General features: G+C 41.6%; 2 protein-coding genes across 2 annotated transcripts in view; one reads left to right on the forward strand and one right to left on the reverse strand.

Annotated features, from left to right (window-relative positions):
- LOC118805159 overlaps positions 1-22,668 on the forward strand; it is a 1,027,118-nt gene that overhangs the window by 168,105 nt on the left and 836,345 nt on the right. The gene's annotated exons all lie outside the window — the stretch shown is intronic.
- Positions 13,854-15,213, reverse strand: LOC118806226 (olfactory receptor 6N1-like). The gene is made up of 2 exons (XM_036567698.1): positions 14,816-15,213; positions 13,854-14,416 (listed from the first exon to the last, which is right to left on the reverse strand). The coding sequence occupies exons 1-2, from the start codon at positions 15,179-15,181 to the stop codon at positions 14,285-14,287; spliced, it is 498 nt and encodes a 165-aa protein (XP_036423591.1). The 5' UTR covers positions 15,182-15,213; the 3' UTR covers positions 13,854-14,284.

A 22,668-nucleotide genomic window follows, 5' to 3' on the forward strand; every position in this document is an offset into this window, starting at 1 on the left:
GAGGAAACGAGGCAGCCGGAGCCGCAGAGGGAGCAGAAGCCAAGACAGCTGCAGCAGAGGCGGAGAGGACGGGAGATCCGAATTCGAAGGCAGACCATTCCCAGAGGTGGTGCCGACTTGCTGCTCAAAGGCAACCAACTGAGTCTCGAGGCTGTGAGTCCACGAGATCCTGAATCACCTGAACCAGCTGGAGATCCAGGGCAGTCAGAGCCTGAGGGACCAGAGGCGGGAAGTGAGGTGGGGTGTGTGAGGCAAGTCATTTTAAAGACAAGTGGAAGCTTGTGATTGGTCAGAGTAATGGGTGACATAGCATTGTAGTCTCCCTGGCAGAACTTGTGGTAAAGCTTTCATTTCAGCATTCAACATAATTATACCACAGCAACGTACTGGAAAGCTGAGCTTACTGGGCCTAAACACGTCCCTCTGCCACTGGATCCTGACAGGGAGACCTCAGTGTGTCAGGATCGGCAAGCCCATTTCCAGCACCACTAACCTGAATAACGGTTATTTAAACTGCTAACTGTCGACAGTGCTGCAGCACAGCTCAAATCGCATCCGGAAGTTTGCTGATGATACTACAGTGGTGGGTCTTACCAGATACTATGATGAGTCCACAGACAGAGAGGAAGTGGAGCAGCTTGCAGGCTCAACATGCTATCTCTTAATGTTCATAAGATGAAGGAGGGGATTGTTGACCCCTGTATCCTCATTACATTCTAGAAGAGGACAATAAAAAGCATCCTGCCCAGCTGTCTTACTGTCTGGAATGGGAACTGCACCATCTCAGACCGGAATATTCTATGGCAGATTGTGAGGACAGCTGGGAAAATAATTAAAGTGTTTTTATTCAAAATCAACACCACCTACCACAAGCACCGAATCCACAAGGTTGCCAGCATTGTGGACGAACCCTCCCACCCACCTTATGGACTCTTCACTATCCTGCTATCTGGTGGAAGATATCAGAGCATCCATTACACCACTTCCAAACATTGTAACAGCCTGTTCCCCCAAGAAGACAATTTACTTAATGCACTGACTAATGCCTGGACTAATCTAGAACCTCTTCAACATCCACCTGGATTTCTAAGACACTTTCCGATATACACCTTGGCTAATCTAGACCCTTTTCAGTTTAGTTCATTATTACTTATATGCTCCTTTATTCCAGGCTATGTATATATGAATGTATGTAGAAAAATTGTCAAGTTGTATTGAGAAATGAAAACATGAAATGAAATGAAAACTACTTTTTTTAAATGACTTGAAAAAGGTCTTAATCAGGGACACAAAAATGGATCAGAATCAAGAACAGAAACAGTTCCAGCATCAAGAAGAATAAGGCCTAAATGGGGGACTGAAACAGAGCACAAAGCATGGACAGGAAGAGACCTTAAAGCATAGAAAGGAACACAGAACAATCTGTTCACACAAAGACAAAAGAAGTCAATAAGCTGCCGAAACATGAAAAATTTAATCAAGATAAAGGACCGGACGTTCCACAGAGGAAAAAAAAGTAATGGGTCAGCAACAGAAATAGAAGCAGGTTTCAGGAGAAAGAGAGACTAAAAATAAATGTACTACTGAGAAATGTCAAATAATTTCCTCAATTATTACACTAGATATTGCAGTTTACTAGCATTCTTTGTTTAACTCAAAGGTGGGCTGGGCTAGAGAGGAAAGAAAAGTAATGGGTCAGCAATAGAAATTAAAGCAGGTTTCAGGAGAAAGAGAGATGAAAAGAGTCTTGGAAAGAGAATGAAACAGTTTATTTTATTTAACTGATTATACTAATAAAAAGTATAAATGTACTACTGAGAAATGTCAAATAATTTCCTCAATTATTACACTAGATATTGCAATTTACAAGCGTTCTTTGTTTAACTGTTAATTTGTTTTACAATAGAATCAAAGGTGGGCTGGACTACAGACTTGTCACTTAGTCTATAAATGATTAGATGTAACTATTCGAGAAAGTATAAATACACACAAAGCCATTTTTCTCCCCATTGCCTGACTGTAAGGCCACAGTTCATTATTGCTTATAATGTCTAATTGTTTAATTGAAGTAGAATGTTACTGTGACCAGCATCAGATCTTACAGCCAAACCTGATGTGTTAGAGATTTATGGGTTACTTCATGGGAATTCATGGATAATTCATCTTATGTTACATACTTCTTAATGGATGGGCATATAGAACTGCAGAAGTACAGATATTTTTACTTTATAATTACTCTGGCAGTTTATCTGTTGATTATTTTCTGTAATACTGTCATCATTTTTGTCATTTACACAAACAAATGTCTCCATGAGCCGATGTACATTTTCATTGCTGCTTTCCTTTTCAATTCCCTTTTTGGAACGACTGCCTTTTATCCTAAACTGCTGAGTGATTTTCTGTCTGAAAGACCAGTTACTTCTTACTCAGGCTGCATGTTTCAGGCCTTTTGTATTTACACATATGGAGCTTCAGAATTCGGACTGTTATCAGCTATGGCCTTTGACAGATATGTGTCCATATGTAAACCATTACAATACGCAACACTTGTAAAAATGTCCACTGTGAAAAAGCTCTTATTTTTCTGTTGGTTTATGCCTTCCTTTATTATTGGCATATCAGTAATAATAACATACCAGCTTCAGCTGTGTACATTTAAATTAAACAGAATATACTGTAATCATTCAGCAATTGCTAAGTTAAGCTGTGGGGACATATCCGCTAGCAATTCATATGGAGTGTTTGGTTTAATTCTTCTTGTATTTCCACCAATGATGTTCATAATCTACTCATATATTAGAATACTTGAAGTCTGTTTAAAGAATTCAAAAGAGTTCAGAAGAAAAGCTCTGCAGACCTGCTTCCCACACCTTATTATTTTCATCAGTTTCACTTTTACCTCCTGCTTTGAAGTGATCGACAGCAGATTTGAAGGAAATGTACCTCAGATTTTTTCTGTGGTAGTGTCTGTAGAATATTTGGCCATTCCTCCTCTTATTAATCCTATTATGTATGGTTTGAAATTGCAAGAGATTTCTAGTAGAGTCAAGAAAATGACGTGGAAAAGAACGTCTTTTTAAATATTTTTGTTAAAACCTTTACATGGCTTTTTTTTCTTTTGTATGCCATGAGAAAATATCTATCAACATACAGTACCACTGCACAGAAAAGTAATAGTACATATACACTGGACATTAAAAAAGAAAAAAAAAATGATCCGTTGTGCAAAATTTACTTCTCACTTAACTTTATTTGTACTCAATGGGAAAGCTGTGTAAATTTAGCTGTCTAAAATGAAGAAAGCCGGTCCACTTTGATCTTATAACTATAAACATAGAAACCTATATTTCAGCCATTAATCATAGCTGGAAAGTACAGCCTGCTATTTATCATATACACAATCTCTATGAAATCATTGAATTAAATTTTAAAATATTCTAAATGTTTTTAGGTCATGATTTTGTTTTTGAGATATTATTTGTGTTCCTTTTATTTCAAAAGGGCATGGCGTCGACCACATTACTCAGAGGCAGATCAGACTGTAAAAACAGGATTTTTAAACTGTAAACTAAACTATAAGAAGTTATTACTCCTACTTCAAGATCATTGTAGTGAGCTTATTTTAACCAAAACGTTCAAGTTTGCAGTATTAGGTTTTGCATATTTTAAAGTGAACTATCCCCTCAGTTCTGAGGGAAGTTTACTTTTTGTCACTTGTAAAAATAACCCTAGTGTTTTTTTGTGTGGCTGTTATCCCCTCTGTTCTGAGGGAAGTTTATTCATTGTCACTGGTAAAAAATAACCCTAGTGTTTTTGTTGTTTTTTTTTTTTGCTTTTTGTGTCTGTTTTTTGTTGTCACTGTAACTTGTAACTTATCCTCTCAGGCAGTGAGGGAAGTCTTTCTTTTTTGTTTACTTGTTTTGTTTGTTGTTAGAGAAGGTTGGTTGTGTTACTTCACCATGACTTCTAAAGGCCAAAATGCTCAGAAATGTGGTAAATATTCTTGGAAACCTCTTAACTATAAAAATAGCACATTAGTTAAGGGTGGGACTGAAATGCCTCAGTGGACTGAGTCAGAATTTGAAATGGTAATTGACAGCATAGTCAAAAAGCACACCAATGAACAAAAGAGATCTCAGTACTTTGCATCCAAAGGGTTCCCTGCTGATAGTGAATGGGCCTTTACAGAATGTAAAACAGCTTTGGGTTATGGTATAAAGCATGATTCAGTTAAGGAATGTCTTCAGGTAATAAAGCAGTACTGGAAGTACAAGCTTAGATACATGGAGGGTAAGCTAGAGGAAGCTGAGGGAAAGATCCTAGAGTTAACCAACGAGTGTAAAAAGCATAAATTAGCTGCTATTAATGCCCAGAGAACCTGTAAAAAACTGAAGCAATCACTAACTGAGGTTGAACAACAACATGCCAACTGTAAATCCAAGTCAAAGTGTCAGTGCCGACCTCCACCTGTAGCCCCTCCTCCGGGTCAGCCATGCTACACAGAGGATGAAGATCCTCCACTGTTGGCTGGGCTGTATCCAGTTGGATGCATTTCACTCTGATGGATCAGAATCCTCCTCCTCTGATAAGGATTCTAATCCTACTAGTAATAAGCCAGTTCAGATGAGACCAATCACTATTAGATTGTCTGAAGTCCTTAATAAGGGAGGTGAAGTTAAGCAAACCAGAGTACTGATTGACCACATTCCTTTAGATGCAGCTACATTGGATAGACTGTCTAAAGAATTCAAGCACCCAAGGGAGATGGGACTTGATTTCATTTATCTTATTGAGAAAAAAAGAAACCTTTACTCATTGCATCCTAATGACGCTGTAGCCATAGCGAGCCAAGTTCTCAACATAACTGATAGTAGGAAACTTGCTAAAAGGGTGTTAAATGGTTTGGGTGACAGTGGTCAGGATAGTGATGTGGGGTGGAAAGTTTTCAGGGAGTGGATTAGCCACAAATGCTGCAAGGCCACTGACTGGAAGCATATAACCACGGTTTGAAAGAGTTTTTCTGCGTCACTGTGGAATTGATACCTACAATAGTGATAACATCGATGGTACAACTGATGGCCCACATTTTGCACAACTAGTTGCACAACTGCTTCAGATCTTAGACAAGCCCTAGTGACAGCTGTTCCAAATTGGCGTAAAGTTAAATGGTGTGACCTTAAAATTGAACTTGACAGATTGGACCTTGATCTAGAGCCAGGCCATGTGCCAGCATCTATACATGTGCTCACAGAAAATAGTTCTAACTCAGGGTCCAATCTGAAGTTCTCTAGTCAGAAGGACGAGTGTCATTACTGTCATAAAACTGGTAATTTCGCAAGAGATTGTCGTAAGAAACAGGCAGATACTCACAAAAGGAGTACAAAGATGAGGGACAGCATTGTGGTCAAGTCTTCTGAGGGGTTTTCACAGGGGAATACAACAGGAAAGTGTGTCCAGGGCATTTCACTAGACCAATTGTCTATGCCGCTTCTGCCCACATGTGTGCTATCAGTAAAGTTTTTGAGAACCGTCTTTTTTTGATGTTCAAATCAGGGAACAGGATTTTTCATTTCTTGTAGACACAGGGGCTCAGGTTACCACTCTTTCTGAAACAGGCTGTATATCTTTAGGAGTACCTTTGATAGACAGACACATCACAGCTGAGGGACTGGATAATGCTGGTATTTCCTTGACTCTATCTGCACCCATTAATGTTAATCTAGGACCTAAAACAGTTTCATGGCAATTTTGGGTGGGAAAAGTTGAAAATATTCTTGGGATGGATTTTCTGAAGAAATCGAACTGTTCTTTATCTATTAATGCTGATTCTTGTGTTTGGAACATTGCCTCTATAAAGCAGTCTGATTTGGCTGATCACCCCATTTGGTCTAATGATAAGGATGACTGTGGTCTTCTAGATATGGAACCAGTTGTTCTCACAGGTCATCAACCTCCTTGTACTAAGCAATGTCCCATTAATAAAGAGGCTTTGCAGGGTATTAGGCCTATAATAGATCTGCTTGAGAAAAGAGGTATCTTGGTCAGAACACAGTGTATCCAATAGTCCTGTGTGGCCAGTTCGTAAAGCTAATGGAACTTGGTGGCTAACAGTAGACTACAGGATAGCCAATCAACATATTGACAAACTGACTCCATTGGTTGCTGACCCATCCACCTTCTTTGATGGCATTCCCACAACACACAGTGTTTTTTTCTGTTGTTGATATGGCCAACGGTTTTTGGTCAGTTCCATTAGCAATACAAAGCCAGCCATGGCTTGCTTTCACTGTGGGGGATGTTCAGTACCAGTGGACTTGTTTGCTGCAAGGCTTTCACAACAGCCCCAGTATTTACCATCAGGCTCTCAGAAATCATCTCTCCCAAGCAGAGCACATTTCGTAGTCCTCTGTTATTATTCAGTATGTTGATGATGTATTGTTGAGTAGTAAGAATGAGGAAACACATGACAAAGACGTGAAGGCACTTCTTGATTTTTTGGCTAGTAAGGGACACAAGGCCAGTCGAGACAAAGCTCAGTTGTGTTGTTCTGGTGTGCAATATTTGGGACAATGGGTTACACAGGGTTCTAGAGGAATTTTGCCTGCCAGAAGCTCTGCAATTTATGCAATGTCATTGCCAACCACAGTGCATAAATTGCGAGCTTTCTTAGGTCTATGCAACTACTGTAGACCTTGGATAGATTCTTATGCTGCGATTTCACAACCACTATACGATCTGCTCAAAGGTAACCCTGGGCAATATGACCCTGTTGCACACACAGATTATACAGCTGCTGCTTTTGTAAAGTTGAAATCAGCCTTGATATCTGCAACTGCTCTTGGCCTTTGTGATCCAAACAAGCCCTTCACTGTCTTTGTACATGAGGATTGTGGTTTTATGACATCCTGTCTGACTCAGGAACATGGTGGTTTGCAGCGTCCAGTGGCTTACCATACAGCTAAATTAGATGCTGTGGCATGTGGAATGGGTCCATGTTTAAGGGCAGAACAGGCTACCTATCTGGCACTGTTAGCATTTGCGCCACGAATGCTAGAACAAATAGTCACAGTCAAATGTCCTCATTCTGTATCAGCTCTACTCAATAATTGCCGTGTGTTGTCAATAACAGCCTCCAGATGGGGCAACTGGCTTGCAGTTTTGACAGCTCCTAATCTGGTGATTCAGAGTGCACCCATGAACAACCCTTCCTCTTTTATGATGTCCTCACTGACTGATGCTAACGAGGGATGATCATGATTGCATTGAATTATCCAACCATCATCCTGTTTTTAAGGATGCACCTCTTGATAATCCTGATTTGATTCTTTTTACTGACGGTTCTTCAACCCATGCTGATGGTCAGCGTAGATCTGGATGGGCAGTAACTGACAGCTTTCAAACTTTGACCAGTGGTAGTCTCCCTCCCTCTTACTCAGCCCAGCAGGCTGAATTAGTGGCTTTAACCGAGGCATGTAAGATTGCATCAGGCAAAAGTGTTACCATTTATACTGATTCCCGGTATGCTTTTGGAGTAGTCCACGATTTTGGACATTTATGGAGTCACAGGGGTTTTCTCACAGCTGCTGGCACTCCTGTTAAAAATACTGACTTGGTACAGGGTCTTTTTATAGTAAACTGAGATGCTGCTGCTGTCGTCCCGCCGCTCGCACGCGATCACTCAGGGTTGTGGACGGTGGAGCGGAGGGATGCCAAATTGTCTCAGGGTGCTCCCGTATCTGTGTGCCCTTTTGGTTCTCTCCTTTTAGTTAAGCTGTTATAATCAGATCTGCTGGAGTCGTTAGCCACACTCTGGAAATGTTTTACATATTATTATACATACACCCATACAGAACTAAACTAACTCCATTTCCCTATCTTTCTTCTGAGAAAACAACTGCGCACCTGTCCGGCCGGACACTGCTGGATGATTGTCTGTAGAGCTCTCCGGCTACCCGCTTCAGACCAGTTGCCCACACCCCAGTCACCGCCACCTGCCTTGGACTGGCTGCCCACTCTACACTGAAGTGGACTCCTAATTATTACTACTACTACTACTACTATTAATAGTAGTATAATAATTTTGTAGGTAGTTTGACCAGAGGAGGATGGGTCCCCCCTTGTGAGCCTTGGTTCCTCCCAAGGTTTCTTCCTCAGCTCTGAGGGAGTTTTTCCTTGCCACTGTCGCCACTGGCTTGCTCACCTGGAGGATTTACATTTCATATTGAAACTTTGTCCTAAATGGATTTCTGTGAAGCTGCTTTGTGACAACATCAGTTGTAAAAAGCGCTATACAAATAAATTTGAATTGACTTGACTTGACTCTTTTGGAAGCTGTTAAGTTACCCACAGATCTAGCTATTGTGAAAGTCAAAGCACACAGTGGTAGCAATTCTTTTAAAGCACAAGGCAAGAGAATTTCAGATGAAGCGGCTAAAAGGGCAAGTCTTTTATCACCAGCTAACACTGCATCTCTCACAAACACAGAGTGTAAAACTAATGACATTTCTTCCATTCACAAGTTACAGTCTGACTCCCCAAACTGGGAACTCTGGACTTGACTGGATTCAGGTGCAAAAATTGCTCCAGATGGCATCTGGACCAAAGGGGGAAAACTAGTAGCACCTGAATCATTACTTCCTTACCTAGCTACACAAATACATTCTTTGGGTCACACTGGGGTAGAAAAGATGGTTAATCAATTTTCACATTCCTGGTGGAATCCTAAGTTCAGGGAACAAGCTAAAACAGTAGTTCAAAATTGTGTTGCTTGTAATCAAGTCAATGTAGCACCTCAGATGCGAACTCCTGCTGTTAAAACAGTGGCACCTCCAGGTCCATTTCACCATTTACAGGTAGACTACATCACACTGCCTAAGTGCGAGGGAAAGCAAGATGTTTTGATCATAGTGGGTAAATTTTCTAGCTGGATTGAAGGTTATCCAACTCCCAAGGGTACTGCTGCACACACTGCTAAAATGCTAGTGCAGGATTTTATTCCTAGGTGGGGACTTCCTGAACAAATCAAGTCTGATCAAGGCACTCACTTCACTGGACAGGTAGTGCAGGCAGTCTGTAAACTTCTAAATGTGAACTGGAAACTTCACTGTCCATACAGGCCACAAGCTTCAGGACAGGTAGAGCGTGCAAACCGTGTCATCAAAGAATGGCTGACTAAATTCCATAGTCAGGGAGTAAAATGGACTGCAGCACTGCCTGCAGTACTTTGTAGTATAAGGGCAACTAGCAACAAAACTGTTGGACTTAGTCCTTATGAAGTTGTGACAGGTAGACCAATGCTGGTCCCAGGTGTGATTGATCTCTGTAAAGAAGATGTGCATTAATTGTCAGATGCACTTCTTAACTACTGTCAAACACTAACACAAGCAGTACAGGCAGCTCAGAATCAGGTCATTAGTGCTTGGGGTAAACAACCTGAAGGTGGCCATACCATTATTCCAGGTCAATTCGTCATGGTGAAGAAACATGACAAACAATCTCTAGAACCTCGGTGGGATGGTCCATATCAGGTTCTTTTGATTACTGACTCAGCAGTGAAGTGTGAAGGAAAGAAAACATGGATTCACGTTTCTCATTGTAAGGTTGTGCCTGCTCCTCAGAACTAAGTTTTAGGGTCAGTATGAGAGGAGGTGGGTCATGTACTATCATAGGGGTTACCCTTGTGGTGAAGATATCTCCACACTGTGCATCACCATAACAGCCTCCTCTGAGGGACAGATAGTGGGGAGCAGCAGTTAACCTCACATGAGTGAAGAATAAAAAACTTTCAAACTTTAATGATGAACAGTTCACTGCATGTTTCCTTTGTGTATTCTACAGAACCACACAGAAGGTGGACAGTGTCCCCCTCCACCCAGGACATCGAACTGATGATTGAAGCATAAGCCACAACACCTGAAGAACAGAGCATATCTTCCAGATGATTTACTGAGTAGTATCTTCAGGACTTCCTGTACAACTGACCAGAGACAAGTGTACCTTCAGGACAACCTGCTCAAGCAACTGATGCTGTGGGGTTCACTAAAACAACATGTATGCATCACAAATTCAAACACCGTGTATGATCACAGCAATGGTCTGTGGTGTAAGCGCATGGGATTGCACATACATGCCCAATGAAAATGGGATATTTCATCATGCAGAAGCAAATTGCCCAAGCTCCCTGACCTGCACCTATCATGGACATGTTTTGCCTGAAGACACCATATGTTTTTGGCATTTCTGCAGCAATAAAGACTTAGAAGCTTTAGGACCAAGTTTACTAATGGCGAGTTTTAAAATAAAAGCAGAGTTGGTAGAAGTGAAACAACGAACATACATTCCATTTGTCCTACAATGGCATGGGACTTTATTTTTCACCAAGACAAAATATGAAAATGAAGGCTTATACAGATGTACATGCGATGATCATGTTCAGTATCACCAACTTTATGTAGGTATTGCATGGAGAACAAGCCAAGGGGGAAGTCATGTTCCAAGCATTTCCTTGGATAACCCAAGAGAGAATGCTTTTTCCCGTCTCTTTTCACTTCCTAGCCTCTTTGGGAACCAGTCTGTGTGTGTCCCTCAACCTGTGAGTGTAACTGGAGGAATCTCATGGACAGCACATCCGATCTCCAATTGTGACACATGCTCTGTCTTACAAGCTCATACTAGCAAGCCAGTCAATATTTCCTCATGTCATAATGTTACTGTTCCAGCAATTAGTAGCTGTTGTGTTCCTGGTGAGAAGACATGTGACACCACTTCACTTCCGACAACCAACATTTCTGAACTTATCACCTCCAAATTCTTTCCTTGGTGTATTGAAAACAGAGGTGAATCATCTTCTTTAGGTGAGATTCCCAAACATTCATGTGCTCTAACCTATGTCTTAGAAAGCGAGGGTAATGTCTACAGACACTCACCAAGATCATCACTGAAGCTTCCTTCTCAAGCCATTCTCAAAGAGCCTGTTGATGATGAAGACTGTGTACAAGAAGGTGCTCATTGCCATAAACTGCTGACCTTTATTCAGTTATGTCGTCTACCTGCACCAGTAGGAACATACTGGCTCTGCGGAACCACAGCATGGTCTGAGTTGCCCTCTAGAGTCAACAGCCGATGCACCCTTGCATACCTTTTTCCATCCATGAGAAGTAAAGAAGAAAAGTTAAAACTCAAAGCTGGTAGCGCTGACCAAAGTGACACCTGTATTCCTGATTTAACCTGTCAACAAACTCTGTGGTCTCGCATTCTAGGGGCCCTAATTCCGTCCTATGGTGTCATGCAATCCCTAGATCAGGTCCGTACCCTTTCAAGACAAATGGACCAACTAATAAATGACACTGTTTTTGCTCTGAGCAACATCAGCATAGCTTTAGCCTCTCACAGAATGATAATTCTGCAGAATTGCATTGCTTTGGACTATTTACTATCCAGCAGAGGTGGAACTTGCTCAGTAGTGGGCCCCGAATGCTGCACTGATGTAATAAATCCTAGGGAAGATATTTCAAAGATCCTGACTGACTTGCACAATTTGCATGACCAGGTAACAACCATGAGCAACTCTGATACTTGGCTACATGGACTTCTTGGACATTTTTGGCACAATGTCATAGAGATAGGCATTGCCCTATTCTGTACAGTTATAGCCATTTTGACTGTTTGTTCCTGCCTTCGACTCCTCTTTGTACATATGTTTCATGCTTGTAGTCAAAATAAAATTTTGTGATTCTCCATTAGGGAGAATCAAAGGGGGGATTGAGAGAAAATATTGTCACCATATGTTATTTTCCATTCTAATGTAATTCTCTCAACATATGTTACTCTTCTGTCTCTGTTATTTTCTTATAATCTTAACCATGTTTATTGTAGAGTTTTAGCAAATGGTCTTTTGCTTGCAGAAGTAGTGATAACTGTCAGACTCTCACCTTGCCCCCTCCCTCCTTTGTTCACGCTTGCATTAACTACACTGGAAATGCTGTGAGGAAAAGACTAGAAAAGTCTTCCACACTTGTACAGTAACACAGACATTCATACATGAATTCTTCCACACTTATACAGTAATGTTGACATCCATGCCTGAGATTTACCACACTTACACAGTAACATCCATACTGGAATACCACAACATAGACATCCTGATGACATAGACTCATGCCTGAGTTCTACCATACTCCCAGGGAAACACTGACATTTACCTAAGTTCTAATGCACAAGGGCCACTGATACAGTCTGAGGGCACCAGGTCACACACAGAGGCCAGATGAGCAGGGCACTGGGAAGCTGCCTGAACCAGACTCTAAGAGGCCAGCACTAGAACAAGACAGGAAGCTAGTTCTAAACCCAGATGAGGATCTGACACTAATAGCTGCTCAAAGGACAATAGGAACACAGGAGCGGCTGAGAATTCAACCATAGGCAAGAAAAACGGAATGACTAGGCCTTTAACCACAGGCAGAAGGACTGAAGCCACTGGGCCTTCAGCCACAGGCAGGAGGACTGGAGCAACTAGGCCTAACAAAACAAGAAGGAGGGCAGGAGTGTCTGGGCCTTCAGCTACAGACATAAGGACAAGAGCAACTAAGCCTTCAACCACAGGCAGGAGAACAGGAGCTACTAGGCCTTTAGCAACAGGTAGGAGGACAGGAGCAACTAGGCCTAAAACTACAGGCAGGTGGACATGAGTGTCTGGGCCTTCAGCTACAGACAGAAGGACAAGAGTGACTAGGCCTTCAGCCACAGGCAGGAGGACAGGAGGGACTGGGCCTTTAGCCACAGGCAGGAGGAAAGCAGGCACAGGCACTTGTCCTTATGTCTGTGGCTGAAGGCCCAGACACTCCTGCCCTCCTTCTTGTTTTGTTAGGCCTAGTGTCTCCTGTCCTCCTCCCGCTTCGGTCCCTCTGTTTACAACTTAAGGCCTTGTTGTTCTTGTCTTTCTGTCTGTAGCTGCAGACCCAGACACTACTGTCCACCTTCTTGTCATTGAAGTCCTAGTCGTTCCGTTTTTCCTGCCTATGGTTGAAGTCTCAGCTGCTCCTGTGTTCCTATTGTCCTTTGAGCAGCTATTAGTGCCAGATCCTCATCTGGGTTTAGAAGTAGCTTCATGTTATGGTATTGTGTTAGAGTTCAAGTATGGATGTTACTGTGTAAGTGTGGTAAATCTCAGGCATGGATGTCAACATTACTGTATAATTGTGAAAAAATTCATGTGAGGATGTCTATATAAATATAAGTGTATAAGTGTGGAAGACTTTTCTAGTCTCCCAGCATTTCCAATGCAGTTAATGCAAGCGTGGACTTAACCAAGCTTTACAGATGCAAGAATGTATGCAACTTTTTTTCAGCTCATGAAGATCAGTACACACAAAGCTGCAATTAAAGAAGTAAACAATAGATGTATATAAGAAGCACCAACACTTAGCTTAGTAAGTTTTTTAGAATTCCTAATCCAAAATGTGGGTGAGGTGTTTATATGATTGTGATATCAATATGCTGTGAAAAATGAGCACTGGAGAGTAAAAAGTGGTTGTTGATTCATGTTTGCAATAGTTAGTTCACAAGACAGAGACATATGCATGTGACTGAATGAAAATATTTTTGTCCTTCAAATTGTAGTATTCAGTTTATAACAATGATGGAGTGGTATCATATCTAAGGAAATAGTTCACTTTAAAACACGCAAAACCTAACACTGTAATCTTGAATGTTTTGGTTAAAATAAGCTCACTATAATTATCTTGAAGTAGGAGTAATAACTTACTGTATCATAGTTTAGTTTACAGTTAAAAACAGTTTAAATTTGTTTTTGATATCCTGTTTTTACAGGCTGATCTGCCCTCTGAATAATGTGGTCGACCTCATGCCCTTTTGAAATAAAAGGAACACAAATAATATCTCAAAAACAATATCATGATCTAAAAACATTTAGAATATTTTAAAATTTAATTCAATGATTTCATAGGGATTGTGTATATGATAAATAGCGGGTTTTACTTTCCAGCTATGATGAATGGCTGAAATATAGGTTTCTATATTTAGAGTTACAAGATCAAAGTGGACCGGCTTTCTTCATTTTAGAAAGTTAAATTTACACAGCTTTCCCATTGAGTACAAATAAAGTTAAGTGAGGAGTAAATTTTGCATATTAGAGATTTTTTTTTCTTTTTTAATGAGCAGTGTAGATATACTATTAGTTTTCTATGCAGTGGTACTGTATGTTGATAGATATTTTCTCATGGCATACAAAATAAATTTAGCCATGTAAAGCTTTTAACAAAAACGTTTAAAAAGACGTTCTTTTCCACATTATTTTCTTGACTCTACTAGAAATCTCTTGCAATTTCAAACCATACATAATAGGATTAATAAGAGGAGGAATGACCAAATATTCTACAGACACTACCACAGAAAAAATCTGAGGTACATTTCCTTCAAATCTGCTGTTGATCACTTCAAAGCAGGAGGTAAAAGTGAAACTGATGAAAATAATAAGGTGTGGGAAGCAGGTCTGCAGAGCTTTTCTCCTGAACTCTTTTGAGTTCTTTAAACAGACTTCAAGTATTCTAATATAGGAGTAGATTATGAAGATCACTGGTGGAAATAGCAGAAGAATTAAACCAAACAGGCTATATGAATTGCTAGCGGATATGTCCCCACAGCTTAATTTAGCAATTGCGGAATTATTACAGTATATTCTGTTTAATTTAAATGTACACAGCTGAAGCTGGTATGTTAATATTACTGCTATGCCAGTAAAAAAGGAAGGCATAAACCAACAGAAAAATAAGAGCATTTTTACAGTGGACATTTTTACAAGTGTTGCGTATTGTAGTGGTTTACATATGGACACATATCTGTCAAAGGCCATAGCTGCTAACAGTCCGAATTCTGAAGCTCCATATGTGTAAATACAAAAGCCCTGAAACATGCAGCCTGAGTAAGAAGTAACTGGTCTTTCAGACAGAAAATCACTCAGCAGTTTAGGATAAATGACAGTCGTCCCAAAAAGGGAATTGAAAAGGAAAGCAGCAATGAAAATGTACATCGGCTCATGGAGACATTTGTTTGTGTAAATGACAAAAATGATGACAGTATTACAGAAAATAATCAACAGATAAACTGCCAGAGTAATTATAAAGTAAAAATATCTGTACTTCTGCAGTTCTACATGCCCCTCCATTAAGAAGTATGTAACATAAGATGAATTATCCATGAATTCCCATGAAGTAACCCATGAACCGCTAACACATCAGGTTTGGCTGTAAGATCTGATGCTGGTCACAGTAACATTCTACTTCAATCAGTCATGATCTATTAGACATTATAAGCAATGTTGAACTGTGGCCTTACAGTCAGGCAATGGGGAGAAAAATGGCTTTGTGTGTATTTATACTTTCTCGAATAGTTACATCTGTTTATTTACGGACTAAGTCACGAGTCTCTAGCCCAGCCCACCTTTGATTCTATTGTAACAGTCAAAAAAAGAACACTTGTAAACTGCAATATCTAGTGTAATAATTGAGGAAGATATTAGACATTTCTCAGTAATACATTTATACTTTTTATTAGTATAATCAGATAAATAGAATAAACTGTTTCGTTCTCTTTCCAAGACCCTTTTAGTCTCTCTTTCTCTTGAAACCTGCTTCTGGTTAAAGTTATGTTTCTGCAGCTTATTGACTTCTTTTGTCTTTGTGTGAACAGATTGTTCTGTGTTCCTTTCTATGCTTTAAGGTCTGTTCCTGTCCATGCTTTTTGCTCTGTTTTAGTCCCCCATTTAGGCCTCATTCTTCTTGATGCTGGAACTATTTCTGTTCTTGATTCTGATCCATTTTTGTGTCCCTGATTAAGACCTTTTTCAAGTTCAAAAAAGTAGTATGTTTTCATTTCTCAATACAACTTGACAATTTTTCTACACACATTCATATATACATAGCCTGGAATAAAGCAGCATATAAGTCATGAATGAACTAAACGGAAAAGGGTCAAGATTAGCCAAGGTGTATGTTGGAAAGTGTCTAAGAAATCCAAGTGGATGTTGAAGAGGTTCTAGATTAGTCCAGGCATTAGTCAGTGCATTAAGTAAATTGTCTTCTTGGGGGAACAGGCTGTTGCAGTGTTTGGAAGTGGTGTAATGGATGCTCTGTTATCTTCTACCAGATAGCAGGATGGTGAAGAGTCCATGAGATGGGTGGGAGGGGTCGTCCACAATGCTGGCAGCCTTGTGGATTCAGTGCTTGTGGTAGGTGGTGTTGATTTTTAATAAAAACACCTTAATTATTTTCACAACTGTCCTCACAATCTGCCATAGAATATTCCGGTCTGAGATGGTGAAGTTCCCATTCCAGACAGTAAGACAGCTGGTCAGCATGCTTTTTATTGTCCTCTTCTAGAATGTAATGAGGATACAGGGGTCAACAATCCCCTCCTTCATCTTATGAACATTAAGAGATAGCATGTTGAGTCTGCAAGCTGTTCCACTTCCCCTCTGTCTGTGGACTCATCATAGTATCTGGTAAGACCCACCACTGTAGTATCATCAGCAAACTTCCGGATGCGATTTGAGCTGTGCTGCAGCACTGTCGATAGTTAGCAGTGTAAACAGCCGGTATTCATGTTAGTGGTGCTGGAAATGGTCTTGCCGATCCTGACACACTGAGGTCTCCCTGTCAGGATCCAGTGGCAGAGGGAAGTGTTCAGGCCCAGTAAGCTCAGCTTTCCAGTACGTTGCTGTGGTATAATTATGTTGAATGCTAAAATGAAAGCTTTAGCACAAGTTCTGCCAGGGAGACTACAAGGCTACGTCGCCCATTACTCCGACCAATCACAAGCTTCCACTTGTCTTTAAAATGACTCGACTCACACACCCCACCTCACTTCTTGCCTCTGGTCCCTCTGGCTCCATCTGCCCCGGATCTCCAGCTGGTTCAGGTGATTCAGGATCTTGTGGACTCACTGCCTAGAGTCTCAGTTGGTTGCTGTTGAGCACTAAGTCAGCACCACCTCCGGGAGTGGTCTGTCTTCTAATTCAGATCTCCCCATCCTCTCCGCCTCTGCTGCAGCTGTCCTGGCTTCTGCTCACTCTGCGGCTCCAGCTACCCCGCTTCCTTGTGCCTCTGCTGTCTCGTCCCTGCCTTCCTTCAGTCTCTCGACCGCTGTGCCTGCTCAGACCTTGGGTAGGCCCTTCATTCCTCCTGCTGCAGTAGCTGTTTCGTCTTGTTTGCGGTCTAATATCATTCAGGGTAAGGATGTAATCTGCTTCTCCCCTCTCCGGCTATCGATCGGCAAGTGGTCGATTGTGGTGACATTTGCATTTTCTAAAAAAAAAGTTTGTTGTTGCTTTTGACGTCTATAGGGGCATTTTGTGCCAGATCTATCCTGACCGTAGGGAGGAGCTGGACCCTTTATTTGTCTATGATGGCGGACTTTAGCCAGCGTTACAGCGGTACACTTTTTTATGAATACCACAAAGCTTTTTCAGCTAAGGCTGCCTTGTATATTTTTCTTTATAACTCCAGACTGGACTAGTCTGTCATGGACACTAAATTGCTGGCTCGCCACTTCATCAGCCACCGCAAGGCCCCCAGTCCCGATGGCGCCCACAGTCGAGTGCTTAAAGCATGTGCCAACCAGCTGGCTGAGGTTTTCACTAACATCTTTAACCTCTCCTTAAGACTGTAAGTGATTCCCACATGCTTTAAGAAAACCACAATTGTTCCAGTCCCCAAGAAATCGTCTGTCACCTGCCTGAATGACTGCTGCCTTGTTGCACTGACATCTACAGTTATGAAGTGCTTTGAGTGGCTGATCAAAGCTCACATCTGCTCAACACTTCCAGCCACCATGGACCCTCACCAATTTGCATACCACTCTAACAGATTCACAGACGACGCCATTGCACTAACAATACACACTGCTCTCACACACCTGATAGATTACAGCTCAGCATTCAACACAATCATCCCTGCCAAACTCATTCCTAATGTCACAGACTTGGGTTTGAATTCTCATCACTGCAACTGGACACTGGACTTCCTGACGAGCAGAACCCCAAGTGGTGAAAGTTGGGAACAGCTTCTCTTCCACACTGACTCTGAGCACAGGGGCTCCCCAGGGATGTGTACTCCCTCCTGTACTCCCTGTATACACATGACTGTGTAGCCAAACACACATCTAATATCATCTTCAAGTTTGCTGATGACACCACCATCCTCAGCCTCATCACTGATGGAGATGAAACAGCCTACAGAGACGAGGTTGGCGCTCTGTCAGAGTGGTGCCATGACAGCAACCTCTGTCTCAACATCAGCAAAACAAAGGAGATGATCGTGGACTACAGGAAGCTGCAGAGGGGTGGTCACTCTCCCCTGTTCATCAATGGAGCTGAAGTGTAGAGAGTCAGCAGTGTTTCTAGGCATACACCTCACTGATGACCTCACCTGGTCCCTCCACACCAACACTATTGTGAGATCTGTCTGTCAGCATCTCTTCTTCCTGCGTAGGCTCAGGAGGTTTGGTCTGTCTCCTCAGATCCTCACCAACCTCTACAGATGCACCATAGAGAGCTTCCTCACGGGCTGCATCACTGTCTGGTACAGCAGCTGCACCGCCTGTGACTGCAAGGCCCTTAAAGGAGTTGTGAGGATGGCAGAATCCATCATAGGCAACAACCTACCTGCCTTACAGGACATCTCAGTCCCGCTGCCTCAGGAAGATCAAAAAGATCTGGTCAGACAGCGTCACCCAGCACACAGCCTGTTCACCATCCTGCCATCAGGCAGGAGATTTTATAGCATACAGGCTAGAACAACCTGGCTAATGAACAGTTTCTACCCACAGGCTGTCAGGCTTCTGAACAAGCTGTGAAGATCCTTCACCAACTACCATTTCACTCAATCACTTCGTCAGCATTATTATTATATCATATCATTGCTATGGACAATGACACTTTAACACTAAGTCACTTTAAATAACAATAACACTGCATCACTTACTCACTTTAAAATGTATATTGTCTCTATATTTTGTGCATATTTATAGTAATATTTAATATTAATGTAGTAATATATTTATATTTAATATATTTCAGTTTGTTTTTCTTGTATTTTTATTTTTACTTATTTATTTTCTGTAAAGTGATTATCTGAACCTCACCACATTTCAATGCATAAATGTCCTGACATTTTGTGCAAATGACAAATAAACTTGAAACTTGAACTTGAAAGTTAATTCCATTGGTGTTGCTACTTGCAAGTATTCTGGCAAAAAGCAGCTTAATTTTAATATGTCTTCTTGTCATTCGGACCTGGTTGCTTGTGTCAACGAATGCATTCCTCTCGAGCCCTTTTCCCTGTATTATGCTTGTGTTGATGATTGTCAGAAAAATCAGTATTATACTCTATGCTGATGATTTAATTACCATATATGGTTATGTTTAAGTCAAGAACTCTGTAGGTAAAAGAGTTTAGACAGAGTGCATTGCGTACACTCTCGGGTCAGGTAAAGGGCTCTCTTGTCACCAGTAAGTGAAAACAACAGTACACAAAAGGGGAACTTGACCTTTGGGTAAACTCGAAGAAACGGGATGTGTCAGGTAATAGATAAACAGAAGTTAAAGAATAGTTCAGCTGAGTAAGAGTAAAACGTACATTTCTAAAGGTATAAGACGGCATGACCCAAAGTGCTTTGAGCATTACATTCTAGACTTGACTCTGTGTGTAACTGCTCCCTTGCTGCAAGAATAAAAGCTTCAAAGACATCGGTGGTCTCAGGCTGATTATTTAAAGAAGATTTCTCTTACAACTTGGTCCTTCGAGCCAGATCCCAACATCTCCTCCGCCACCCAGATACAGGGACCTGAACCGCGCGGGGGAGTTTTAGGTCTCCTGACAAGAAAAGACCTCGGGCGCATCCTCTCTGAGGATGTTTGAGTTTTCAAAAAGAGGCCAGGATCATCTGGGTGGTGGAGAAGTGACGGGATCCTTCTAGAATCGCAGAGACACCGTACTTTGAAGGTAAGAAAAGGGTTTTTCTTACGGGTTCATAAAAGTCGAGAATAGGCCATCTGGTCGCTGGTTGGGTGAAGATCCAACACGCGGAAAGTAAAGCCAGGCGAGGGAGTCTGGTCATTTATTAGGTGTTTTTACTAAGTCCTAGTAAGTGAAGACCGGAGGTAGCGCCCCGGCAATAAAGTCCAAAAGGCATAAAGTATTCGGGTGAAAGACCCCGAATAGGTATTCAGGTGAAAGACCCTGAATGGTGTTCAGGTGAAAGACCCTGAACGGTTGTGTGAGTGTTGTTGTTAATGTAAAATTGCAAGTTTACGTTTATGTAAGTGTTTGGTACCGTTAAATTCTAACATCATGGGTAATTGCTGCCGTTGTTGTTGTCATGACAAAGCGGAGCCCGGGCTGCCTGGTGATGTGAAGTTGATGTGTTCTAAGAATATGGATAACACAAAGTGGTTTAAACTGTGCAAAAATAAATATGGATTTAAAGGAAGGTTGAGTGTGCCAGAATGTGAGAATCTGCTATCAGAGATAGAGAAGAGGGCTAAACGAAGTTCAAAAAGGTTGGTAAGAGAAGGTCATAGTTGAGCCAAATAATGGTTGGTAGAGGCAAAAAAGCATGCAGAAGTTATTAGAAAAGCTAAAGAGCTCAAGAAAATTGACGTTTTAACACTGACGGCCAAAGAGGACGATAATGCTGTTGGACATAGACTTTATCTGCAACTTAATGGTAGCGGAGAGACTGACCCACCACCCCATTATAGTGACAATGGGACTTTACGTACTGACGAAGACAGCAAAAGTAATGTTACCTCCGCCCCACCAGCCCTAGTGACTCCTGCACCCTCGACTACACTTGCTCCAACAGATGGTATATACTTACGCAGCCATTACGTTGCCATCTCTCCCCACAAAACCTTCCTGGCATTTTCTCCCCTACTACACCTGTGGTAAGAGATTTAAATAAAGAAACAGCCAAAGCATACCCTATGATCAAAGTCCGAAACCCCAATCCTGATGGCGCCAATGTCACTATGTTTGTATTTAGACCTTGGACTGAGGAGGATGTAAAGAAAGCCATGGAAGGTATCCTCCATCCTAAAATGAAAATGGAAGATTTTAAAACTAAAATTGCAAATCTCTATACTAGTTATAGACTGAATGGCATGGAAAATTCCTTAAATGTGCACTCCAACCAATCTCCAACCAATAAGCAGTTTTGTTACTAAACACATGATTGATCATCGCTCAGCTCAATTAAACAACACCCTAGAGTATGCTAGGCATGCTGAAAGACATTTCAAAGAGAAAAAGAAAGGCAAAAAAGCCACCGTATTTGTTCTGCAAACTGACGAGGGTGAAGAAGACTATTTTCAGGCTGTAGGTGGACGCGGAAGGGGCCGCGGCTACTTTGGAGGACGAGAAAGATCTGCCACTCCTACTCCAAGTGGGGATGCCTGCTGGGAGTGTGGTAAGGCGGGACATCAGGCCCGCTACTGTTAAAACAAACATAAGGGCACCCACAGACCGGTTGATCCCCCAACCAATGGATGGACGGTATGACTAGTGACGGCAACAGGTCAGACTTACTCTTTTACTTCCAATGATGATAGCAAAGTTAGGGAGGGAGTTGAGGATGAGCCTGTCTGTCTAATGCATGTCGACACATTTCTACTTAGTTCAAAAATAAAGCCCGAAATAACTTTACTTGTCAAAGGTCAAGAAGTTACTTTCTTGTGTGATACTGGAGCATCACATACGGTTATTCATTCTGACAATGATGTTCCACGTGTTCAAATTTCTGACGATTCAATTTATGTCAAATCTGCCAATGGTAAAGTTAACCAAGCGCGTCTATGTATTAGTTTGTTTGATCCCTGAACTGGCATACATAGTCGCAGCGCTCAAATTGTGCTCTCGCCCGATGTTCCAGTTAATCTTTTGGAGAAAGAAATGTTGGCAGATCTGCAGATTGCTGTTGTTCCGGTCCATGATAGACTGTGGGCGCACCGTGTGCCCCACATTTTGCTGTCTCGAGAAAGATCAAAATCCCACATTATGGTGATGTCTTTGACCTTGTCACGTGGGCCCAAAATGTTCACGTAGCCCAGCCCATATTGACATAGCGTCCAGCATTCTTTCGAAGTACACGCTTTCCGTATGCAATTAAACTGGGTCACATGCGGGCCCCCGTGTGTACACTTGGCCAGCTCTGCATGACAAGAACCATGACACATTTTGTCTCTCACCGATTACGAAATAGATAAGCTGCATACTGTTCCTGAAAAGCTCTGGTCAAAGAAAAAAAAAAGAGCATTTTGGCCTTATTAAGGGTATTTTCCCTGTTTCTATTACACCCAAATTCTCATTCTGACCGCATCAGAGACAGTATCCACTTAAGCCAGAAGCTGAGGCTGGTATAGAACCTATCATTGCAGATCTATTAAAAGCTGGAGTACTAATTGAGTGTCCTGATTCTCCATGTAACACCCCATAGCTTCCTGTTAGAAAGGCACCACCATCCTCCGGTTGGAGAATGGTCCAAGATTTACAAGTGGTAAATAAGGCTGTAATTCTTCGAGCACCAACGGTGCCCAACCCCAAACCCTACTTAATGATCTGCTTCCTGAAAACAAGTTTTTCACTGTTGTTGATGTAA

Source organism: Colossoma macropomum, unplaced genomic scaffold (assembly GCF_904425465.1).
Source record: "Colossoma macropomum unplaced genomic scaffold, Colossoma_macropomum, whole genome shotgun sequence".
Taxonomy (NCBI): domain Eukaryota; kingdom Metazoa; phylum Chordata; class Actinopteri; order Characiformes; family Serrasalmidae; genus Colossoma; species Colossoma macropomum.